Below are 26,313 nucleotides of genomic sequence, written 5' to 3' on the forward strand. Positions count from 1 at the left end.
TTATACAAAATCTTTCAAATTATAAAAAAATATTATAAAATGTAAGATATATGTATATTTTTGAAAGACTCGAATTTTAATAATTGGACAAACAAATTGGAACGGAGGGAGTACCATAATAAATGAGTAGTAATTCCATACGAAAAGGTACATACTCGGATGACATTTCTAATTGCTGCCCCATCGACATTCGATCTTTTTGGCTTAGGAAGATTTCTCTGTACGAAGAGCGTGTTTGAAATTCAAATACTCCACAGCAGTTTCGTCTCCCTTCTCTGTTTCCCATGATAATTTTCCTCCTCTAGGCCCTCCTGTTCGTGTTTCTCTTACCCCTAAGGGTCATTTCGACGGCCCCCTTAAGGAAGGGATTTCGACCCCTGGGTTGCTTCCTGAACAACTCCCTAGGGTTTCGCTGTGTTCTAAACGGAATGTCGCGTTTGAATTACCGGATGAGGATCTTCGAAAGATCTTTTCTCATTTGCAGTTTGGAAGCTCCGATGATACGGTGGCGCGACAAATTAAAGCCCTATCTATGGAGAATTTGGTTCTTCGTCAGAAGGCTGAGGATAATTTCTCTAAAAAGTTGATTGAAGGTATTTCTACAGTCTCTAATTCCATACCTGCTAATTTGGGAAATTCCTCTACTCCTCGGAAGAATTTGCTTGTTTATGAGGATAATGAGGGCGGGGTTATGGAACTTCAGTTCTTTCCTCCCTCTGAGGACGGAGGGAAGCTCTTTGTAACTCCTCCCCCCCGATGTTGGGGAGCTTGGCATTCAGAAATGGCAGTCCTGTTTAGTAGGCTATTTCTTGGACAAGAAAGTTCCATTCCTGTCTGTTAAATCCATTGTATCCAGAATTTGGGCTAAATTTGGAATTACTGATGTTCTTTCGAATGAGGATGGTTTCTAGTTTTTCCTTTTCAATAATGATGCTGCGTATAAGCGTATTTAGGATTCTGGACCTTCGCATATTGGGGGTTGCTTGATGATTCTGAAAAAATGGGAACCCCAAATGTGTCTCGTTAAGGATCAATTGGCTCGAATTCCTATTTGGGTACAGTTCTATAATGTTCCACTTGAATATTGGACTGCTCCTGGCCTTAGCTATGTTGCTAGTGCAGTCGGGAGACCCCTCTATGCTGACTCCGTGACTGATAGTTGTAAACAACGTAGCTATGCCAGGGTTTGTGTTGAAATCAAGGTTGGAACTTCTCTCCCCTCTTCTTTCTGTCTTCGTCTTAGTAGTGGGAGGGAAGTTGAAATCATGGCTAAGTATCCTTGGAAGCCCCTCCCATGTTTGGTATGTAAGGTGTTCGGTCATAGTGGAGATGGATGTCCAAAGAATTTTCAGCCTGTTGTGCATGTTCCTCATCGGAATTCTCTTCCGGGTCCTCAGCAGGTTTGGGTGACTTAACAACATAAGGGTAAGGCAGCTGCTGTCCCCTACTCTGCTATATCAGATCCAAAGGTGCCTGTCCAGACTGAGTGTGGTCAGCCTAGTATTCCAAGTAACAGGTTTGCTGTGTTGGATTCCTCTGGTTTTGTTTCTGATGCAGCTCTTGGTTTTGTGGAACCTCTTGAGGTGATGGATATGGGTAATGTCTCTTGGAGTAGAGGATGGTCAACCTATTTTTTCTGAGGTGCCTTGCTCTGATACTTCTTTCTCCCCTCAAGTAGCACCTCTTTCTGCTGCTATTGTGGTTCATGATGTGTCTATTCTTTCTGAGATCCCCCAATCAAGGCGCAAGGCTTTAGTTACCTAAGAAGGATCCACCATCCTCATTGAGCTCAGGAAATCCTTATATTACTCTCAATGTTCTGGATAATCTTTCCAATAGGAAGAGCCTTATTATGAAAAATTCGTTGGTTCCTCTCCAGCCAAAGTCTTTCCTTTAACTCTCCTACCGCACCAATCCACGGTATCCATGAGGCTCACAGAAACAAGGTGCCCCTTATTCTTCTCTCCGCCTCCCACACAGCTTTAGAGAAGGTACATGAAAAAATTGATCGACATATTGAGTAGTTGATATGCCCAGTAAAAGAGACGCATAAATCTCTCCAAAAACTAATTGGTTGTCCACACCCAAAAAAACCAAACAGGTAAATGCATCCAAAAGTTGAGTGCATCAGTACAAATGGCCGAACATTCCATTTCTCAATAAGAGCTGTAAATCTATTCCGCTTATTTACATATATAATAGATCGTCATAATCTTCTTGAAACTCCATAAGCAACCCCCGAAATATCTTTGCATTGAACTCCGCCTGAAAATAACAGGGCAAAAAGGCCAATTATTGGCCAAAAGAAAGCCATATGAGTTCATCCACCAATTGGTGGGTTAAATGCTAATAAACGTAAACAATATATACATCATGTGTACACATTCCAACGAGAGTATAACTATTATTGGTACGTACATCTCATACAGACGCATTCGATAGGATCAAACAGATAAGGCTTTGTCGAACACGGGAGTTAATCACCCCCTCAAAGCAGCATGCTCTCTCTTAAGTCTTTGGCAGAACATAAAACAGATTTCGTTGGCCTTGCGGAAAGTTAAGGGGGGTAACTATCCTCGTGCATGTGGAAATATACACCCTACGAAATTCTATGACAATTTCCTTCATATCACCAGAATATTTCTTTTCCTCTTCTGAAACGGAGAATAAAATTCCCCTGGAATGAGTCTACCCTCTGTTCAAGTTACTAATGCAACATAACTAGTGACTGCAAAAGTGTCCAACAAAAAACTCAAATTACTGTGTGATTGATTGGGATAACAGAAAAGAAGCTAGAACTAAACTTTGGAGTGTCCTATCCTTCATGTCCATTATTCTATGATAATGTATCATGGCTCCTCTTTGGTGATATTAATGTTGTGACACATGGAGATGCAAGGGATGGTGGTCTTTGTATAAATAAAGGGTGCTAAGCAGGATCTCAATAATATATTGCATGGATCGCTTAGATATTTTTCACCTTCCAGATAATGGTGCCTTTTCCAATATCATTTGAAAGCTTGCTTGGGCAGCCATGGTGTACCATACTACCGTGTCAAGCAGGCGGAATTGTAGAGTTTTCCAGGCGGAATTGTAGAGTTTTCCACGACATTCAAACCCTTTGCTAGTCTAGTTAACAAGATTAGATTCCACCTTAGCATTAAGGGTACCCAGATCACCTTTGTGAAGCTCTCCCCCTTAATTCTTTTTCTATGCCATTATTGGTGAAATCCCCTTAAGGTTGCATCCATGTTTCCTAGTTTGTTTGGGTGATTTTCTACAGTGATATGGGAGGTATGGCAGTAAACACATCTCTGTCAAATGTACGAAAGAAACATTGAGAATTTCGGTTATTCAACCCAATTAACTAGCATGCTAGAGAACACATTCTCGGGAAATTGCATCCAATCATACTATCACATGTACAATAAATTAACAATTGAAAAAATAAATGTGCATCAGTAACCCATAGAGTACGACAGCCAATAAATCAAACTACGATATCATTCACTTATCTTCCTAGTACTGAAAAACATCACCGAGAGTGGACCAACTAAAGTTGTGCATCGACGCGATGATTGAAACGTATACTAACCGTGCTAAGGGAACTTCTGTTACTTCTCTTTCCAGAATGGTGCTGTTGGACAATAGCAACCTTGTTCAAATGGAAGACAAAAAGGGAAAGGGAAAAACTCAAAATTAGATCTGTGTAGAGAGAGCTTCACCGGAATAAGTTAGAAAGGTAAAAAAAAATAGTAAATGAATATTGTGGCGAAAAAAAGCAAAAGATCCAACAATCACCTGCATATTACAAAATCCTAACTAAGCACATTGTCAGAGAAGCAAAATTAAGTGCCAAAGGATTAATCTTACCTTGTTCATCCAGGTTAGGTTTGGGCCTCATAGTTTTCACTTTCCACGTGCCACGGGGCAATCCCATTAACACCTGTGTTTGATAGGTCTTAACCTTGGCCTCATCAGCAAGATCCTTAGCCTCAAAGGTTATGTAGAAGGTGAAAACGCAGGACGGCCGAACAGTTACCATCAAAACCTTGACAAACTCGAGCTCAAGACCAAGTTGTTCCTGCCCGTCGCCGATAGATGTCGTGTCATTATGAGGTATGGTATTAGAATCATATACAGGTCGAAAACAACAATTAGAAGATCAGAGAGACATGTACATACCTTAAACAAAGAGTTGAACGCCTCTAACGATATCGAACGAAGCTCATTTTTTACAGAGACTTTAAACGACATATTTTGAACAAAATGAGCGGCTCCGATCATCTTTGCGCGACCCGAGGCGGGAGAAAACGGGGTCTGTGCACAGCTGCTGTGCACGATCGGTCACAGAAAGTAAACCCGAGAGAGAGAGAGAGAGAGAGAGAGAGAGAGAGAGAGAGACACTAGGGTGTTCGATTGTTTATACACTTTTAGATAAATGAACTTTTCTTTGCAAGCATGAAACATTGACAACTACCTTTAAAAAAAATTGTCGCATTTAATAGTTCAAAATTCCATGTATCTCAACCGTCCAAAATTATTTCCAGACGGTCCAAATTTTAAATAAATTCTTTCAGGGAAGAGATAACTCAAGAGAGTTTTGAGTGAATTCTGACCATTAATTACAACAAGGAATTAATGGTTGTACCACAACCGTTAAGCAAAAAAAATTCTCATAAAGAATAAAAAAAAAAAAGGCCCCACAGACTTTAACCATGTATCTATTAAATAGTAAAACTAAGGGAAAATGACGGCCAAAGACGTGTTTTGATAATTAATATCCGCTAATGACAAGCTAAGAACATTTGTTAATGCTGAAAATATCCTTGAAGGGTATTAATTATCAAAACACGTCATGGGCCGTCACTTTCCCTAAAACTAAGCTTTTCCACTAAGCTTAAATATATATTACATACCTCACTGTACCTACCTAAAGCTCTAATTTTGAGTGCTTAAGCTGGTGCCCTTGTCCAGCTTAGCTCAAAGCTGTCCCTGAAATTAATTACCATTCAAAAACTTGTGTTTCCCCTAACTTTTATAATCGGAATTCGTTTTCAACTTTTTTTTTTAACCATGAAAATTAATCATGTTGACCAAGGAGACTCTAAAAAAAAATTTAAATAGGACTGAAAGCAACATTGGATTAAAATATGAAAAAACACATATGTAATTCTACTGCCTTTTTTCGGAAAAAACATATATGCAAGTCATATGAGTTAACCATTCACCCATTCGTGGATAAAATGTTACTCCATCCGTCCCGATTTGTTTGTCCAATCTTGGATTTCCAACTTATTAAGGAAATCTAAACTAATCCATTCATTTAAAAATAAACATAATCTCAGCCATTGATTTTGAAATTGGACAGTCAATTTGGAATATGTATAAGTCAAAAAAAAGACAAACAAATCGGGACGGAGGGAGTAATAAAAATAAATGATATAGATTCACAGTCTTATGAGGGTATAACTAATTATGATTGGTATGTACAACATCATACAGACATTTTCACAAGGATCATATGAATATGGTTTCTTGGTATTTCTACCCTGTGAAATTCTATGGCGCAATTTCCTTAGTATCACCAGAATAATTCTCCTCTCCTCCTCTTTTCTTTTTTCTTTTTGAAACGGCGAATCTATGGAATGAGTCTACCCCGTATGTGCAAGTTACTTATGCGAAATAACAAGTAGTGACAGTAAAACTGTCAACGATTTCTTGTTTCAATTAAGTGTGTGATTGAAATGGGGCTAAAAGACTAGAAGTCAGCTTTGGAGTGTCCTATCCTCCTTGTCCATCTCTATCCTCTGGTCATATTTCATGGCTCCTCTTTGGTGGTTTTGGTGTTGTAATTTGCATGAAGATGAGAGGGAGGGTGGCCTTTGCTTACTTATATAAAAGGTGCTATTCAGGATCTGAGTAATTGCATGGATAGCTCAGGTATTTTTGACCTTCCATTTAAGTGTTCTTTGTGAGTGGAAAATTCAAGATTAGGTTCAGTTACGCTAAGGTTTTATTTTTTAAGTACTTATTTTCTGCTTTGCGATCGAGACAGGTCGTTTTATCACAATACATCACATTTCATTCAAAAAATAAGTACTTATTTTAGTTAGTTGAGCACACCCTGTATATTTACTTACTTTGTTGATTTATAAGTAGCGAAAAACTTCAAAAAAGGAAAACTAGGCTAAAATCTAAAATGTTTTATTTTTAAATGCAAATCCATCAATTTAAGAACATCGATTCTTCTCATGAGTTGGGTCATTGAGGAAAGAAGTTGGTTATTTCGTTACTCTTTTAGCTAGGCACTCAGAAAACAAGTTTGAAATTCGACATGTAACATGAGTTGTGTAAACTTAAAAAAAATATAGGCAAAACAAGAAAAAGAAAGAGCGTAAAACATGAGTTGTATAAGTTCCGGAGTTTTTGCTGGCAATTTTCCATATCAAAGTTGTTCCGTAACCACCCATCCCCCTCCCCAAGTCATCCCCTTAGGATAGAGTAGATTAAGATTAACGAATGACCCCCCAAAAAAAAAAAGTTGTTACAATATAGGTCAGTTTTAGATTTTATCTCTATTTCCATTTAAACTCAACCCATCTTTAAAGTAGATAAGGCTCCATGAGTTAGTATCGACCAATAATGAGGTGGGTAAGGTTCACCTATTTTTATGGTGGATGAACAAAATCGGACTCAAACTTTACCAAACTCTGCCCCTCGTGGAGCTCGAACCTAGGGCACTATGGTGGGGGGACGTAAATTTTACGGTGGAAGTTTGGAGGATTCTAAAAACCTTCTAGAACCATTAGATTACTATACATAATTCTAGAATTATACACACATTTGTGGAGAATTCTATTGGAATAGTTTGGAAAATTTGTTGAGAGTGTTTCAAACTTCTCCCTTGGTATATAAATAGATAATGGCCTCATTTGCTCAAACCACTTGAAGGCTTTGTAATTCAAGTTATAGTGAAAGCTCATTCTCTCTCTACAAATCTACAACTCTCCAATCTTCCATCTTTTGGTTTACTTAGGCGCGCAAGCAAGAGTGAGCATAACATCGATCTAAGGTCTCACGGTTGACTCATAATTTTAAGGCCGTGACGCAAGGCTGGATCTGAAAAACTCTTTAAACACGCTTCCCAGATTATAGTGACCGATTGAAATACGCATTTGATTGACAAAATTACTGGATCTGAAAAGCTCTTTAAACATGCTTCCATTGTTTAATAAAGGTTTATTTATGTTTGGCATTATGGGCTCCTGTGATTCTTTCTACATAGATGATTAATCGCAATTCAACAAACTAAACTGTGTATACTCTATATATACGATATGCGTACGTATGTGTGTGTATTCACAGTACAATTACTTTTATTGGATCCCAAGATTCAAAATATCTGCCCCAATTCATATCCGTTGCAAGAAAAGGAATATCTGCCCAGTCGCCCTTTGTCCTTCCCTGCCCTAAAAACAAAATCGTACATACACTCTTCCACCTCTCTCTCTCAAAATCTTACAAACATGAACCCCACATTCCTCCACATCAATCCTCTATTTTTCTCTCTCCACCCTCCTCCCCACTCTCTCTAAAAACCTTCCCCCTGCCTAAATCATGGCGGACGACCACGGAGGCCACCAGAACCCTGACAAACGCAAACCCCCTCCACCTCAGTCCCCTTTCTCTCCTCTCCCACTCCCCCCCATCTCTCTTTGAAAACCCTCCCACTGTCTCAACAATGGCGGACATGCACAAGGAGGCCGCCAGAAATCCGACCAACTCGCCCCCACCGTAGAGGGAAAACCATTACCCTTCTCCGGTGACCCCAGTACAAGAACAACCCAGATGATCAACCATCCTTCTTCTCCCGCGGTGGACCCAAATGCGGCCATGCCCGATCCCATGCCAAGCCCGTATATTCACTGACCAACCACCACTCCAGATTCTCTCTTTTCCCGGAGCCACAAAAATAGCGGACGATGGAGGCCAAGAACAGGTCCAGAACCCCCACAAAGAAGCTGATGAAAAACCCTTACCCTTATCTGGCGACCACACTGCAACAATCACTGATACCCATATGATGAACGATCCTTCTTTTGCTAACGCCTCCGGGTCAGCTTATCTAAGAGTTTTTGGCGACGGCTCGACCCCGACTCCTAATTTTGTCTCTCCCACTGCTGATGATCATGACAGGGTAAACCTTGACCTCCATTTTGTAAATGTCGATCTCCTGAAGTTAAAATACTGTCGTGTTTGTGGGATTTTCTGTTGTGGGTTTCGAGCTAATCTTTTGACTGATTGATCTAGGTCGTTAATGTTCATATGATTATGATCATTCTATTGCTGCGTTGGAGGCTTTCTGCTCTAGCTCATCTCGTGTTTTCGGCACCGACTTGACTCCTAATTCTCTCTCTGATACCGCTGATGAAAAGGTAAAACGTTCTAGTTTTTTTGGGGCCCAATTTTCTTTTCTTCCCCTGTTGTCTTTTTTGGTTTTGTTAGTTATCTTTTCGGGAAATTCCTGACTGGTCCTATTGTTTACATGGGGTTCAATGTAGACCCCTTTTTAAAGTGCTATCCCATCTAGACCTCTTTTTAAAGACGTTTTTATTGGTCATTAAACATAATTTATACATCTTTTAAGAGTTTACACCCCTTTGCAGAATTCACACCTCCAAAATTCCACCTTTTAGAATTGGTAAAATAAAGTCCAGTGTTTCCATTTCCATCTCATTTGCAGCAGTGACCTAGTAGGGCTGCTCATACGTACAAACAGAGTCCAGGGTTTTTATTTTGGATATGCGCATCAAGAACAAAAGTAAAAGAAAACTTAGTTATTTTAGTTATTTTTTTTTTATACCTAATCCATCTTCCTATTATTTTCTCAACTTCACGGAGTTTTTCTGCTTTATATTTACGATATGCGTATGTATTCACAGTACAGTTACTTTTCTTGGATACCAAGATTCAAAATATCTGCCCTAATTCTTTCCGTTGCAACAAAAAGAATATCTGCCCACTCGCTCTTCGTCTTCCCCTGCCCTAAAAATAAAATCGTACATACACTCTTCCACCTCTCTCTAAAAACCTGACAAACGTGAACCCCCCCACACAAGTTCTCTCTCTCCTCCCCACTCTCTTTAAAACCTTCCTTCTGCCTCAACCATGGTGGACGACCACGGAGGCCACTAGAATGCGAACCCTCCCACACCTCAGTCCCCTCCACCCACCTCTCTCTGAAAACCTTCCCACTGCCTCAGCAATGGAGGACGGGCAAGGAGGCCGCCAAAAATCCAATGAACACGCCACCGCCGCCAAGGGAAAACCCTTACCCAGTACAAGAACAACCCAGATGATCAACCATCCTTCTTCTGCCGCGGTGGACCCAAAGGCGGCCATGCTTGAGCCCACGCCAGGCCTGTATCTCCACCGAACAACCTTCGCTCCAGATACTTTTTCTTCTCCCGGAGACACAAAAGCGACGGACGATGGAGGCCTAGAACACGTCCAGAACCCCCACAAAGAAGCCGATGGAAAACCCTTACCCTTCTCCGGCGACCACACTGCAACAACCACCGATATCTAGATGATGAACGATCCTTCTTTTGCTAACGCCTCTAGGACAGCTCATCTTAGAGTTTTTGGTGACGGCTTGACCCCGACTTTTGATTCTGTCTCTCCTACTGCTGATGATCATGACAGGGTAAACCTTGACCTCTCCCTCTGTTTTGTAAATGTCGATCTCCTGAAGTTAAAATACTGTCGTAAATGTTTGTGGGATTTTATTTTGTGGGTTTCGAGCTAATCTTTTGACTGATTGATCTAGGTCGTTAATGTTCAGATGGTTTACGATCATTCTCTTGCTGCGTTGGAGGCTTATTGCTCCGGGTCAGCTCGTGTTTTTGGCGCCGGCTCGACTCTTGATTCTCTATCTGATACCGCTAATGAAAAGGTAAAATGTTGTGAGTTTTTTGGATTTTCTGTGGGGGCCCAATTTTCTTTTCTTCCTTTGTTGTCTTTTTATGGTTTGTTAGTTATCTTTTCGGAAAATTCCTGGCCGGTCCTATTTTTTACACGTGGTTCAATGTAGACCTTTTTTTAAAACGGTGGAATTATGGACTCTGAAAAAAGGTATAAATTCTAGACTCAGTTTATTTTTTTACACTCTTGTTCTTGACCCGTGGATCCAAAATAAAACTCTGGACTCAGTTTGTACGTATGAGCAGCCATACTATTACTAGGTCACTGCTACATATGAGATGGAAATGCAAACACTGGACTTATTTTACCAATTCTTAAAAGGTGGAATTCTGGAGCGTGCGAATTCTGTAAAGAGGTGTGAACTCTAAAAAAAAGTATAAATTCTATATAACGACCAGAGCAAATTAGTAAAAACATCTTTAAAAAGGATCTAGATGGGATAACACTTAAAAAAGGGTCTACATTGAACCACATGTAAAAAATAGGACCAGCCAGGAATTTCCCGAAAAGATAACTAACAAAACCACAAAAGACAACAAGAAAAGAAAATTGGGCCCCCACAGAAAATCCAAAAAAATCACAACATTTTACCTTTTCATCAGCGGTATCAGAGAGTGAATTAGGAGTCGAGCCGGCGCCGAAAACACGAGCTGACCTGGAGCAATAAGCCCCCAACGCAGCAAGAGAACGATCGTAAACCATCTGAACATTAACGACCTAGATAAGTCAATCAAAAGATTAGCTCGAAACCCACAAAAGAAAATCCCACAAACATGTACGACATTATTTTAACTTCAGGAGATCGACATTTACAAAATGGAGGGAGAGGTCAAGGTTTACCCTGTCATGATCATCAGCAGTGGGAGAGATAGAATTAGGAGTCGGGGTCGAGCCGTCGCCAAAAACTCCGAAATGAGCTGACCTGGAGGCGTTAGCAAAAGAAGGATCGTTCATCATCTAGATATCGGTGGTTGTGGCAGTGCGGTTGCCGGAGAAGGGTAAGAGTTTTTCATTGGCTTCTTTGTGGGGGTTCTGGACCTGTTCTTGGCCTCCATCGTTCGCCGTTATTGTGTCTCTGGGAGAAGAGAGAGAATCTGGAGCGAAGGTTGTTTGGTGGAGATACGAGCCTAGCATGGGCTCAAGCATGGCCACATTTGGGACCACCGCGGCAGAAGAAGAAGGATGGTTGATCATTTGGGTTGTTCTTGTACTGGGGTCGCCGGAGAAGGATAAGGGTTTTCCCTTAGCGGCGGGGGCGTGTTCATCGGATTTCTTGCGGCCTCCTTGCCTGTCCTCCATTGTTGAGGCAGTGGGAGGGTTTTCAATGAGAGATGGGGGAGTGGGGGAGGAGAAGGAGGGGACTGAGGTGGAGGAGTGTGGGAGGGTTTGCATTTGTCAGGGTTCTGGTGGCTTCGGTGCTCGTCCGCCATGTTTGAGGCAGGGGGATGGTTCTTAAAAAGAGAGTGGGGAGGAAGGAGGAGAGAGAGAGAGAGAGAACTGATGTGGAGGAGTGTGGGGGAGTTCACGTTTGTCAGGTTTTTAGAGAGAGGGAAAGGGAGAAAGGGAGAGGTTGAAGAGTGTATGTACGATTTTTTTTTAGGGCAGGGAAAGACGAAGGGCGAGTAGGCAGATATTCTTTTTGTTGCAACGAAAATGAATTTCTGGCAGATATTTTGAATCTTGATATCGAAGAAAAGTAATTGTACTGTGAATACACACACATACGTACGCATATCGTATATATAAAGCTGAAAAACTCCGTGAAGTTGAGAAAATAAAAGGAATGTTTCCATTTCCATCTCATCTGCTGCAGTGACCTAGTAGTAGTAGGGTTGCTCATACGTACCCTCTCTCTTATTGGTTGAAATGGTGTAAACCCCATTACAAAGTGATGTTATGCTTATCATGCAATACACTTTTTACAAAGTGATGTCATACTTATCAATTATCATGCAATACACTTTTTAGTAAGCATGACATCACTTTGCAGTGGGATCCACATTATGTGGACCAATAGGAAGGAGAGTAATGTTCACTCTCTTAAGTGGAGGATGAACAACACTCAACTCCTTTTACTAAGTAGATTGAGCAATGGGAACAAATCAACTGGGAAAGGTGGCTAAAATCAGTTGATTGAACCATCCACTAGTTTCTCCTCGCCCTAGCAAAGATCCACCATGCCACAACCTGGAAGTCTTTGACTTGTGAGACGGGTTTGCTCTAAATCAAACCCGCGGAAAGTGTAGAAGAGTTTCCAACACGACATTAGTTTAAAAGGTAAATTAAACACATCTCCGTCAAATGCATGAAAGTAACCTTAAGATATTTAACCCAAAATAGAACGCTAGATAACACATTATTCTTGGGATATTGCATCCAATCATATATATCATCACACGTACCATAAACAATTGAATAAACAATTGTGCATCAGTAACGTACCCATACAATACGACAGCCAATAAACCGAACAACGCTATCATTCACTTATCTTCCTAATACTGAAAAACATCACCGAGAGTGGAACAACTATATATAGTTGTGCATCGATGTGATGATTGAAACATATATATACTAACCGTGCTAAGGGAACTTCCGTTCCTTCTCTTTCCAGAATCGCACTGTTGGAAGATAGCAACCTTGTTGAAATGGAAGACAAAAAGGGAAAGGGAAAAACTCAAAATTAGATATGTGTAGAGAGAGCTTCACCGGAATCACTAAGTTAGAAAGGTCAAATCAATTAGTAAGCAATTGCTTGATTGTCAGATAAGCAAAATTAAGTGCCGAAGGATTAACATTAGTACCTTGTTCATCCAGGCTAGGTTTGGGCCTCATAACTTTCACTTTCCAGGTGCCAAGGGGAATTCCCATTAACACCTGTGTTTGATAGGTCTTAACCTTGGCCTCATCAGCAAGATCCTTGGCCTCAAAGGTTATGTAGAAAGTGAGTATACAGGACGGCCGAGCCGTTACCGTCAAAACCTTGACGAACTTGAGCTCAAGACCAAGAATTGTTCCTGCACATCAGCCGAGCTGAAGACCAAGTTGTTCCTGCACATCAGCCGATAGATGTTATGTCAATAATAATTATCCACAACGATTTTGTACTCCCTCCTTCCCTAGTACTGCAATAATAATCTTATACTCCCTTTTTTTTAGCTCAAGACCAAGTTGAGCTCAAGACCTTTTTTTTTTACTAGTACTGCAATAATAATCTTATACTCCCTCCTTCCCTATTTAATTGTCCACAACGATTTTGTGTGTATTTTCAACGGATTATATATCTTCAACGGATTATATATCTCGATGTTTATTATATTTTATGTTTTTAAAGTTATTGTCTTGTAAAAAAAATTGAGATCTATCAAATAAGATCCATATTGCATATTTTTAGCAATATATAGGAGATATAAGCCGTTGAAAACATAGTTCTGAATACCGTTTCGGACAGGGTACCGGTTTTCCTACTGGTACGGTACGTACCGGTACCGGTCAGGTACCGGGTACCGTTTCGGATTTACCGCAACTACAATATATATAATAATTATATATAATTATAATTCAAAAAAAATCCCCCATATCATACAATTCATCATAAAATATCTCTACTAGAGATTCTCCGTTAAAACGGTACGTACCGGCCGGTACGGAACGGTATCGATAACTATGCGCTTAACACCCGCACACCCTGTATTTATATAGTGTATGTAAATTGCGTTTACACCCTTGTACTTTGAAATACTCCTCCTTTGTTTTTACCATCGCTTAATTTATCTCTTTGGTCCCCAATGTATTAAGAGGGTGTCATTGTCGTCCCTGAAATAAAAATTACACGATTTAGTTCCCAATATCTTTGGGAAAATTCTATTCATACCCCATCAGTAACCCACCTATTCAATGGATTTTTTTAATGCTAAGTTTCACCTTTAGAGCATGTGCGTCCATTCTTAGCAAAAAATGGTACTGAACAGTGCCAATTTTACATAGTCACATCTCTTGGCGCTTTGCTATTTGGACGGAAGATTTGCAGGGAACCACGCAAAAAAAAATGCATTTGAGATCATTTCGGATCTCACAAAAATCTAAAAAAATATCTATAAATTTTTGAATATTATTTTATGGGGCCCTGTAAAAAATCAGCTTCAATAGACATCGGTAAGTATTACTTTTGGATTCGTAGGGGTGAAACTGAGCAAAGCGGTTTCAAAACTCCAACAATGCTATCCTTTTTACCTATCATCCCTGAACATGTCAAACGGGTTGTGCCGAGCCTGCCTAAAACTGTATCCGTGCCGTGCCACATTTAAATGTGTCGTTCCCCTTCTTTCTTTTTCTTTACCTTTTTCTTCGGAAGAGAGTTAACCGGTATTTGAACGATAGGCTGGTCAGAGTCAAAGTCAGATGGGGACAGCAATGGGAGGAGGAGGAGGAGGCCGGAGACCTCTTTCTAGTCGTCAAATAGTTGGGGGAAAGAGCCTTCAAATTGAAAACTACTACAACGACTGCTCTTGTGCTTTTTCATTGTTAATAATTAGAGAATACACCTACTGGCTATGCATATAGAGTGTGTGTATACCGGAAAAAACAGGGTAAAAAGGAATGTTTGATGTTTCAAGCCCTGGATCATTCCACAAATTCAAATTTTTTTCCTACCAAAATCAAACCCATAAATGGACGGAAGAGATGATTCAAACCTGGGTTTTCAAATGATGAGCTGTGCATGGGAAAGTGAAACAACTTCAAGTGCGCAGAGAGAAAGGGGGGAAGTGTTGGGGGAAAAAATACTCCTCCCGTTCTAAAATATTTGTTAAAACAAGGGTGTAAAAATAATACAATTTTTGCAAGAAAATTTTAATTTTTTTTTTAAAAATTCACTAGATATCGATGGGTTCTTTTAATTTATGAAAAAAGTTAAGAGTTTTTCTCAAAAGAAATGCATTATTTTTGAGTCCTCGTTTTGCGGACCAGACAAATATTTTGGGACGGAGGAAGTAATATTCAATGCTATTCCGAGTGAATAGAACTTCGGTAAATAAAGCTACGTACTGTAAGCTATAGCAATTCTACCTAAGCTTAATTGAGGCTGTAGGAGAGCGGATTTTAAGATCTTTCCAGGGAGAATAGCTAGAAATGCCTCTTCACCTATTCTGCTGCACATGCTCTTAACACATGATAAATAACTAAGGAGAGTGATTCACTCTCTTTTTTGTTTTTTAATGTTGAAAGTGTGTATTTTTTATTTTATTTTGGTTAAAAGACAAAAAAATGGATAGTCTTTCCAATAGGAAGAGCCTTATTTAGGGAAAATTCGTTGGTTCCTCTCTAGCCAAAGAGTATCCTTTAACTCTCCTACCACACCACTCCACGATATCCATGAGGCTCACAGAACCAAGGTGCACCTTATTCTTCCCTCTAACTGCCTCCCACACAGCCTTAGAGAAGGGAAATGAAAAAAATAGATCGACATATTGAGTAGTTGATATGCCCAGTAAAAGAGACACATAAATCTCTCCAAAAACTAATTGCTTGTCCACACCCAAAAAAACAAACAAACAGGTAAATGTGTCCAAAAGTTAAGTGTATCATCAGTACAAATGGCCTAACATTCCATTTCTCAATAAGACTTGTTAATCTATTCAGCTTATTTACATATATATAGTACAGATTCATTATCTTCTTAAAACTCCATAAGCAACCCCCGGAATATCTTCGCATTGAACTCGGCCTGAAAATAACAGGGCAAAAAAGCCAAATATTGGCCAAAAGAAAGCCATATGAGTTCACCATCCACCAATTGGTGGGTTAAATGCTAAAAAACATAAACAATATATACATCATGTGTACACATTCCAACGAAAGTATATCTACTATTGGTACGTACAACTCATACAGACATATTCGATAGGATCAAACAGATAAGGCTTCTTCGAACATGGGTGTTAATCACCCCCTCAAAGCAGCATGCTCTCTCTTAAGTCTTTGGCAGAACATAAAACAGATTTCATTGGCTTTCCGGAAAGTTAACGGGGGTAACCATCCTCCTGCATGTGGAAATATTCTATTTCCACCCCTACAAAATTCTATGACAATTTCCTTCATATCACCAGAATATTTCTCCTCTTATCTTTTCCTCTTCTGAAACGGAGAATAAAATTCCCCTGGAATGAGTCAACCCTGTCTGTTCAAGTTACTAATGCAACATAACTAGTGACCGCAAAAGTGTCCAACAAAAAACTTCATTCAAATTACTGTGTGATTGATTGGGCTAACAGAAGAGAAGCTAGAACTAAACTTTGGAGTGTCCTATCCTTCATGTCCATTATTCTATGGTAATGTATCATGGCTCCTCTTTGGTGATATTAATGTTGCGACACATGGAGATGCAAGGGATTGTGGCCTTTGTATAAATAAAGGGTGCTACGCAAAATCGCAACAATATATTGCATGGATCGCTTTGATATTTTTCACCTTCCAGATAATGGTTGTTTTAATCATCAATAGCTAACCTCTTTCCAAATTCTAGAGCCACCTTTCCCCACCCTAACGTCTCTGACCTTTTTCCTTAGTTTTGTTATAGTTGAGGTATAAAACATCTTCTGGATTCAAGCTCTTTTAAGTTTTTACAAATTTGGTTCAATTTTAACAACAAAGTTTGGCAAGGCACTGGGGCAGCCTATCGAGCATACAAGCGTGACTCTATCTATACAATTGAGATGACTACTAACACAAATAGGCATATTCAATACGAAATTCAAGACGAATGGTAGTGAGAGACTCAAATGAATGTCCAAAGGGGGCAAGCTCAGGCAAGACTACTAAAATGGATCCATGGATCCATAAATTTCTACTTTCATTAGGTTAATTAGCGTCGTGACTGACTGATAGGCTTTGAAATACATGACCGTGTATCAGTTAAGGCTCCAAGCTAAGAGACTTACTACCCTGAATTCCTCTACTTATAGAAACATCTTTGAGAGAGTTCTTTTAACCAAAGGAAATCTTGAGAGGAATCAATTGAATATTTGTCTAGCCCTGATCCTTCTGCTCTTACCAGTGAATTAAAAACTGCCCTTACTCCCTATAATGTCCTACTAGCGGAGCTTTCTACGAGTAAGAATCAAGGTCAATGTGATTAAGCTTGGGGATCAAAATACGTCCTATTTCCAACAAAAGTTGCTGTTCGCAAAGTCAAAAACAAAATTATACTATCTATACCAATGATTGCAAGGGATAAGGCAAAGTCAAACAAAACTGCTCTTACCAATGATCGCAAGGGATAAGGGATGACAAATAATAAAGAGGTTCGACACATTGTTGATAAATATTTCCAAGGGTATGCTTGGCACTTCCAATCCTTACCTATAAAGAAATTATCAAAGTTAAGGAACTCACTCATCCCTTATCTGATCAAAATTATACCATCTATACCAAGAGGGTATTTAGATTAGAATAGACACATAAACATGTGTATATATATACATAAACAAGTATGTATTCATGTATATATGATATATCTATGTATATATATAAAACCATTACATACATCCAAGAATCAGAACTGCATGTGGCCTGACCAGGTTCAATGGACAGTTACTCCTCCTTCCTCGTACTAAGTGGCAGCTACATGGAATGCTGTAAGGGTTCACTCTCCTTCAATAATTGCCTCTAAGATATTTTTTACCAACCAAGTTACTGTTGTTTTTACCGGGATCCTCTCTGCCCATGCCTTCTTGGTCTGGTTAGGGCATATTCAATGATTTCTCCTTTCACTCTAAGAGCAAAGACTTGGAAATTAGTTACGTATGTTTCTAAGAGCAGTCCATGTGGAGATTCACAAGTTCTTAGGTATTCAACCAAATGTGAACTAGAACATTGCACACGTATATATGTATGTATACACACACACACACCCTTAAACATGTATGTATCTATTTATGTATATACAACCATTATAATTTATAAACAACATTGCACGAGGCCTGATCAAGTTCAGTGGACAGTTAGTTACTCTTCCTTCCTCATACTACGTGACAGCTAAGTAGAATGCTATAAGGGTTCACTCTCCTATTGTACACTGGTATCATATAATATGATCAAAATCTATTCCCAGGCATTGCTTTGTACTCTGGATGGCTATTGAACGGAGGCTTAGAACCAAAGACCATATTATTAATTGGAGCCATTCATAATTCTCCTATCAGCCCTTTATGCCAGCAAGAAGATGATAGCCTCCATGACCTCTTCTTCAACCGCCCCTATTTTAGATGCACATGAAAACAAGTTGGCTCACTTTTCAGCATATCCAAACCTCACCAATCTTGGGGTAACCAAGTGATTTGGCAAGTGGAAAATCCTTTTCCAATATCATTTGAAAGCTTGCTTGGGCAGCCATGGTGTATTATACTACCATGTCAAGCAGGCGGAATAGCAGAGTTTTCCACGACATTCAAACCCTTTGCTAGTCTAGTAAACAAGATTAGATTCCACATTAGGGCTAAGGGTACTCAGATCACCTTTGTGAAGCCCTCCCCCTTAAATCTTTTTCTATGCCATTATTGGTGAAATCCCCTTAAGGTTGCATCCATGTTTCCTAGTTTGTTTGGGTGATTTTCTACAGTGAAATGGGAGGTATGGCAGTAAACACATCCTCCGTCAAACGTACAAAAGAAACATTGAGAATTTCGGTTATTTAACCCAACTAGCATGCTAGAGAACACATTCTCGGGAAATTGCATCCAATCATACTATCACATGTACAATAAACTAACAATTGAATAAATAAATGTGCATCAGTAACCCATAGAGTATGACAGCCAATAAACCAAACTACGATATCATTCACTTATCTTCCTTGTACTGAAAAACATCACCGAGAGTGGACCAACTAAAGTTGTGCATCGATGTGATGATTGAAACATATACTAACCGTGCTAAGGGAACGTCTGTTACTTCTCTTTCCAGAATGGTACTGTTGGACAATAGCAACCTTGTTCAAATGGAAGACAAAAAGGGAAAGGGAAAAACTCAAAATTAGATCTGTGTAGAGAGCTTCACCGGAATAAGTTAGAAAGGTCAAAAAAAATAGTAAATGAATATTGTGGCGAAAAAAAGCAAAAGATCCAACAATCACCTGCATATTACAAAATCCTAACTAAGCACATTGTCAGAGAAGCAAAATTAAGTGCCAAAGGATTAATCTTACCTTGTTCATCCAGGTTAGGTTTGGGCCTCAAAGTTTTCACTTTCCACGTGCCACGGGGCAATCCCATTAACACCTGTGTTTGATAGGTCTTAACCTTGGCCTCATCAGCAAGATCCTTAGCCTCAAAGGTTATGTAGAAGGTGAAAACGCAGGACGGCCGAACAGTTACCATCAAAACCTTGACAAACTCGAGCTCAAGACCAAGTTGTTCCTGCCCGTCGCCGATAGATGTCGTGTCATTATGAGGTATGGTATTAGAATCATATACAGGTCGAAAACAACAATTAGAAGATCAGAGAGACATGTACATACCTTAAACAAAGAGTTAAACTTGTCGACGGCAAGTTGAGCACACATGTCGTAGTCCTGGTACCTCTTCTCTACGCTTATGTCCATTGGGAGAAATCCACCCATTATCTTACCAGGTGGTGAGATCGTAACCTCATAACCCTAAGTTCATAAATAAATAAACAAATAAATAGGAGTATTCAACAAATAACAGATGTTACCGAAAGAAAAAAAACAACAAAAACAAAACGATCTCATCAAGATAGGAATAGAATGGGATGAATCAAAAAGTCTACCTCGGTCTTACGAACTTGTTCGGCGTAGGCCTCGAAGATCTTCCTATTGGAATCCTCCTCCTCGCGTTGGATGTGGGACATCACCTCGTCGTTCTTCACGATCGCCGACTTCTCAACTTCCATTTTCCGAGAGCAACCGCCTCTGACACGATCGATCACAGAAAGTAAACCCGAGAGAGAGAGAGAGAGAGAGAGAGAGAGAGAGAGAGAGAGTGTATGGTGTTCGAATCTCGTTCGATCGTTTATATACACTAAATGAATGAACTTTACTTTATGCATGAAACAATGACAACTACCTTTAAAAAAAATTGTCGCATTTAATAAATCAAAATTCTATGTATCTCAACGGTCCAAAATTATTATCGACGGTCCAAATTTTAAAAAAATTTCTTTTAAGGAGGAGATAACTCAAGAGAGCTTAAGTGAATTCTGACCATTAATTATAATAAGGGACGATTGTGCCACAACCGTTGTGTACATAGCAGGGTTGTTAGATAATTGACCACGGGGCCCATGGGGTGTGTACAAAGGATTCGAAGAGTGTGAAAATTAATCTGGGTTGGCTCTAAGATACTCAAGCCTAAGACAAAAATGTGAAAGCAAAAAAAAATTCGCATAAAGAATAAAAAAAAAGGCCCTCGGATTTGAACTATGTATCTATTAAATAGTAAAACTTTAGGCCCGTTCCAAAACCGGAATAAGAACTTATTTTTTGTCTAATAATAAGGTGTATTCCACAAATTGGTGAATAAGTACTTATTTTTTAAAAAGGTAATTTCAAGCTCAAAAATCATGTGCTTACGCAAATAATTTTCCTATCATTATGGATCTTGTTTGATAGATCTCATTGAGATTTTTAATACGGTGCAAAAAAAATTGAAAAATTATTTTTCATTTACATTATTTTTGAGTTTAAAAATGTGAAAAAAAACTGCTTATTTGGATTTTATGGAACAAAGCTCCAAAATAAGTACTTATAAAATAAGAAGATTTCTGGAACGGGCTCTAAGTTTTCCCACTAAGCTTATTTGTTATATAAGTGCTGTATAAAATATATATTACATACCTCACTATACCTATCTGGAGTTCTAATTTTGAGTCAAAATTCGGGGCTTAAGTTGGTGCCCTTGTCCGGCTTTGCTTAAAGCCGTCCCTTAAATTAATTACCATTCAAAAAACTTGTGTTTCCCCTAACTTTTCTAGTCGGTATTAGTTTTATTTTTTATTTTTACCATGAAAATTAATCATGTTGACCAAGGGGACTCTAAAAAAAATTTAAATAGGACTGAAAGCAACATTGGATTAAAAGATAAAAAAAAATATATGTAATTCTATTGCTTTTTTTTCGGAAAAAAAAAACATATATGCAAGTCATATGAGTTAACCATTCACCCATTCGTGGATAAAATGCGAATAAACATAAATGATATAGATTCACAATCTTATGAGGGTATAACTATGATTAATTGGTACGTATAACATGCATCATACAGACATTATAACAAGGATCATATGAATATGGTTTCTTGGTATTTCTACCCTGTGAAATTCTATGGCGCAATTTCCTTAATATCACCAGAATAATTCTCCTCTTCTCTCCTCTTTTCTCTTTCCTTTTTGAAACGGTGAATCCATGGAATGAGTCTACCCCGTATGTGCAAGTTACTGATGCGAAATAACAAGTAGTGACCGTAAAACTGTCAACGATTTCTTAGTTCAATTAAGTGTGTAATTGACATGGGGCTAAAAGACTAGAACTCAGCTTTGGAGTGTCCTATCCTCCTTGTCCATCTCTATCCTCTGGTCATGTTTCATGGCTCCTCTTTGGTGGTTTTGGTGTTGTAATTTGCATGAAGATGAGAGGGAGGGTGGCCTTTGCTTACTTATATAAAGGTGTTACTCAGGATCTGAGTAGTTGCATGGATAGCTCAGGTATTTTTGACTTTCCATATAAGTGTTCTTTGTGTGTGGAAAATTCAAGATTAGGTCCAGTTACACTAAGGTTTTTATTTTTTAAGTACTTATTTTTTGTTTTACGACCGAGACAGGTCGTTTTATCACAATACATCACCTTTAATTTAAAAACCAGAATAATTCTATGGCGCAATTTCCTTAATATCACCAGAATAATTCTCCTCTTCTCTCCTCTTTTCTCTTTCCTTTTTGAAACGGTGAATCCATGGAATGAGTCTACCCCGTATGTGCAAGTTACTGATGCGAAATAACAAGTAGTGACCGTAAAACTGTCAACGATTTCTTAGTTCAATTAAGTGTGTAATTGACATGGGGCTAAAAGACTAGAACTCAGCTTTGGAGTGTCCTATCCTCCTTGTCCATCTCTATCCTCTGGTCATGTTTCATGGCTCCTCTTTGGTGGTTTTGGTGTTGTAATTTGCATGAAGACGAGAGGGAGGGTGGCCTTTGCTTACTTATATAAAGGTGTTACTCAGGATCTGAGTAGTTGCATGGATAGCTCAGGTATTTTTGACTTTCCATATAAGTGTTCTTTGTGTGTGGAAAATTCAAGATTAGGTCCAGTTACACTAAGGTTTTTATTTTTTAAGTACTTATTTTTTGTTTTACGACCGAGACAGGTCGTTTTATCACAATACATCACCTTTAATTTAAAAAATAAGTACTTATTTTAGTTAGTGGAGCACACCCTGTATATTTACTTACTTTTTTGATTTATAAGTAGCGACAAACTTCAAAAAAGGAAAACTAGGCTAAAATCTAAAATGTTCTTCTTCTTTTTTAATATGCAAATCGATCAATTTAAGAACATCGATTCTTCTCATGAGTTAGGTCATTGAGGAAAGAAGTTGGTTATTTCGTTACTCTTTTAGCTTGGCACTCAGAAAACAAGTTCGAAATTTGTCAAAATGTAACATGAGATGTGTAAACTTAAAAAAAAAATATAAACAGAATAAGAAAAAGAAAGAGCGTAAAACACGAGTTGTATAAAGTTCCGGAGTATTTGCTTGCAAATTTCCATGTCAAAGTTGTTCTGTAACCACCTATCCCCCTCCCCAAGTCATCTCTTTAGGCTAGAGTAGATTAGAATTAACGAATGGCCTCCCCCCAAAAAAAGTTGTTACAATATCGTAAGAGTCAATAGGTCAGTTTTAGATTTTATCTCTATTTCCATTTAAACTCAACCCATCTTTAAAGTAGACAAGGCTCCATGACTTAGTATCGATCAATAATGAGGTGGGTAATGTTTATCTTATATTAATCGCCAGATTAAATTGATTTATTTTCATCCACTGGTGTTTCCTAATATTGACTCATTTTTAATTTATATTTTTGTTCCGCAGGATATATATGAAGGCAGTGGTAAAATGTAAAATCAAGGCTGATCCCCACGGATCAATTTCCGAAAATGCTTACCGCAATTCCCTGCATACAGTCTTGGTAATAGGTTTTAACACGACGAGTGATGGAAAGCCCTTTTGGGTTACTTGGGGACTATGCTGGGGTTGAATGGTCATGTCCTTTTGGGGTCATAAGGAATTTTGGGTTATAAGGAATTCTTGGGAACCATGCTGGGTTTGAATGGGCATGCCCTTTTGGGTCATAAGAAATTCTTAGGGACCATGCTGGGTTGGATGGTCATGGTAAGGTTGCCACTTGTCCTTTTGGGGTCATAAGGAATTTTGGGTTATAAGGAATTCTTGGGAACCATGCTGGGTTTGAATGGGCATATGCCCTTTTGGGTCATAAGAAATTCTTAGGGACCATGCTGGGTTGAATGGTCATGGTAAGGTTGCCACTTGCCAGGGGCGCTACCTTATCTTCCTTACAGAGTATCCAGAGTTCTAATTACTGTGATTAGATTTTGGTACTAATTAAGTTTTAACTGTTGGATATGAGGCAGATATGAGGCACGAGACGTGTTTGAAACAAAATTTTCTATTATGTTGCATATTTGTCTCTATTGTGTTGCATATTTTTCTCCATAAGCAAGCTATCCTCACACAACATTATTAACATTCAAAACCGTAATTCTCTCATATAAACCACAACCATACTTCTCTCAAAAAGCTATAAAAAAAAAAAAAAAAAAAACAGAACAAAATATCCCTCCAAAAACAACCAGTTTTCATACACCACCTCATCTAACAAAAAACTAATCTCTCAATCTCTCTCTCTCTCTACATGACCAAAGCCAGCCCAACCAAGCTTCCCAAAACAACCGCCACACCCACAGCCCCACCGCCACTCGGCAAACCATGACCACCGGCTGTGGGAACAAGTGCCTGGGGAAAGTTTCCTCCTTCCACCGGAGAAGGTGCCGGTGCCGGAGAAGCCACCGGAGGATGAGCCCTTACACGGCCGTGTTTGGGAGACAAAACTGTCACCACAACCTTCTGGCCCTTCTCACAGTTCCCCTCCGTCCCACTGATGAAGTAAAACGGCCCCGATCGATCTAGAGGGATTTTTGTGTTGCCGTCGTTGTAGGATTTGATTGGATTTGACGTGTTACAGATTATGTAATCCTCTTCGGTTACTTGCAGTACAGAATCAGTTTTTGGGTCGTACTTCAACACTGAAAAATCAGAACATTAAGGATAATCAGTTTTGGATAGAAGGCAATAAAGGAAATGGAGACCAATAATATGAGAAATTGAATTTAAAAAAAAAACCAATTTCTTTCTCTATTTCTTGATAATTGTTCGAGTCAGCTTCCACACACTTTTGACCAATTCATGGTTAACCAATCTCACCATCAACTAACGGGAGTTCATTAATTTAAGGTGATAGTAAAACCAGTATGAACTCGCCCCCACTACAATTTTTGCACCTAGTAGATATCGAATATGAGAGCAGGAGGGAGCAAACTTAACATCTAGGTCTCGATGACTGGACCAACCTTTTTCTGTTATATAATGTGGCTAGCTAGCTTTCTTAACAAATTTATTTTTAGTCTCTTTATCTGATTTTTAACGTTTCAAACTTATCTTGACTACATAAATCCCAAAATAAAAAGAAATGGATTAAAATAAGATGATAATTAATGCTGATTCTTTTCAAACTGGAGTAAGCTTTCCCCAAAAAAATTGCAATAATTTTGGAAAAAACAATGCTAACATGGAGAGAAGACAATTCTCAGAGAATAACCTAGAACATAATCACCAAGCGCACCAATAAGGGGTTGGTTCTTGAAACTTGGACTTAGTTGGACAAGGCCGAGGCTCAAGTCTCTCAATAGCTCCTCATTCGTGCTAAACATTCTCCCAACACCACCCCACATGGTGAAACCTTATGTTCGGTCCCGACATAGGTGTGGTACCGTACATGCACTTTCATTTATTGCACCAAGAAAAGAACCAAGAAAAGAACGTAGTTTTACTGAAGGATAGACGATCTTACGAAGAACCCACGTAGCTGGAAAACCCAGAATTACCATGGATAGAAGATAATTCTCAGAGAATAATACAAAGAAAGCGACTTTTTAGAGAGAGAAAATGAAGCACAGTGACGAATGCAGAACTTAAAAAAAAAGAGTTGGCACAGAACATGCAACTGAACAGAAAACCCAGATGGCAATTCATGGCTAAATGAGTCAAAATGACAGTAAACAGTAGTAATGAAAAAGGAAAACCAATTTGGGAAGATTGTAAGTGATTTGAAATTGGAATTAGGAAAAATTACCCAGAGTATCTCCAATGAGAAACCGCATTTTCCCGGACCATTTGTTGAGATCATCAGGGGACGGAGGGACTTTCCAGGAATTCTCTTGGCCTCCAACCAGCAATTCCCTCGCCTCAGAAGAGAAACCGAAGAACAAAATCACAAGAGCCAAACAGGGCACAAGAGGTTTTAACGAAGCCATTGATGGAACCCAGAACCAGAATCCTCTGAAATTTCTGATTTTCAGCTCGAAAAAGAAGAGAAAAGGCCAGGAGAGTAAAGAGATTTATGAGCAGGGTTTTTGGTCGGTTCTGTTTAATAGACGTCTGGTTCGGGTTGGGGTCGAGGCTCGAAGTTTGGCTTGGAGTGTCCCCGAAACTGTGCATGGGGGTCAGGTGTTTGTTTCAAATTCTCATCGCACTTATCTTCTGATTAACAGACTAATCACTGTTGTTAGCAAACAGATTAGCCCGTTTCAAATTTGGTTTCCCCTGTTAATCAGGACGTAGAGGATACGGTGTTTGTTTCAAATTCTGATCACACTTATCTTCTGATTAACTCGAAATTTTTTGTTGCAAATCGGGTACCATGTGGTAACTGTATAGTACATTCGAGTCGTCCAAGCAATGCAATCGACGGCTCGAATTGAAACACTTTTTTCTTTTTCTTTTTCCTTTTTAAAAAAAATCCATTTGGTACCTTCTAGTCTGAGCCGTCAGTTGTTTTTTTGGACGACTTGAATGTGCTACACGGGTACCATGTCAGCCGGACCTATTTGCACCCAAATTTTTATCCAGATTAACAGACTAATCACTGTTGTTAGCCAACAGATTAGCCCGTTTCAAATTTCATTTCCCCTGTCAATCAGGACATAGAGGATATCTTGAAGTGAGATGACTAGGATAC

At 39.1% G+C, this 26,313-nt stretch overlaps 2 protein-coding genes across 6 annotated transcripts; both read right to left on the reverse strand.

The window, feature by feature from the left end:
• Positions 1-2,056: 2,056 nt before the first annotated feature.
• Positions 2,057-19,992, reverse strand: LOC131303349 (uncharacterized). 5 transcript variants are annotated; one of them, XR_009191991.1, is made up of 6 exons: positions 19,774-19,985; positions 19,502-19,639; positions 19,190-19,400; positions 18,914-18,973; positions 17,249-17,346; positions 2,057-2,265 (listed from the first exon to the last, which is right to left on the reverse strand). XR_009191991.1 is itself a non-coding variant. In XM_058330200.1 (6 exons), exons 1-5 carry the CDS (start codon positions 19,894-19,896, stop codon positions 3,615-3,617), a joined length of 513 nt encoding a protein of 170 aa, XP_058186183.1. In that variant the 5' UTR covers positions 19,897-19,981; the 3' UTR covers positions 2,057-2,265; positions 3,596-3,614. The 5 variants fall into 5 exon arrangements, 4 of the variants coding, with proteins under 4 accessions (XP_058186183.1, XP_058186156.1, XP_058186168.1 ...); XM_058330200.1 differs by lacking the exons at positions 17,249-17,346; positions 18,914-18,973 and adding exons at positions 3,596-3,655; positions 12,792-12,969 and having other exon boundaries at positions 19,368-19,400; positions 19,774-19,981; XM_058330173.1 differs by lacking the exons at positions 17,249-17,346; positions 18,914-18,973 and adding exons at positions 12,567-12,626; positions 12,792-12,969 and having other exon boundaries at positions 19,368-19,400; positions 19,774-19,981.
• Positions 19,993-23,746: 3,754 nt separating this feature from the next.
• LOC131303370 (early nodulin-like protein 15) lies at positions 23,747-25,705 on the reverse strand. The gene is made up of 2 exons (XM_058330211.1): positions 25,429-25,705; positions 23,747-24,322 (listed from the first exon to the last, which is right to left on the reverse strand). The coding sequence occupies exons 1-2, from the start codon at positions 25,607-25,609 to the stop codon at positions 23,928-23,930; spliced, it is 576 nt and encodes a 191-aa protein (XP_058186194.1). The 5' UTR covers positions 25,610-25,705; the 3' UTR covers positions 23,747-23,927.
• Positions 25,706-26,313: the final 608 nt, after the last annotated feature.

The sequence above is a fragment of the Rhododendron vialii genome, chromosome 1a, assembly GCF_030253575.1.
Source record: "Rhododendron vialii isolate Sample 1 chromosome 1a, ASM3025357v1".
Classification (NCBI taxonomy): domain Eukaryota; kingdom Viridiplantae; phylum Streptophyta; class Magnoliopsida; order Ericales; family Ericaceae; genus Rhododendron; species Rhododendron vialii.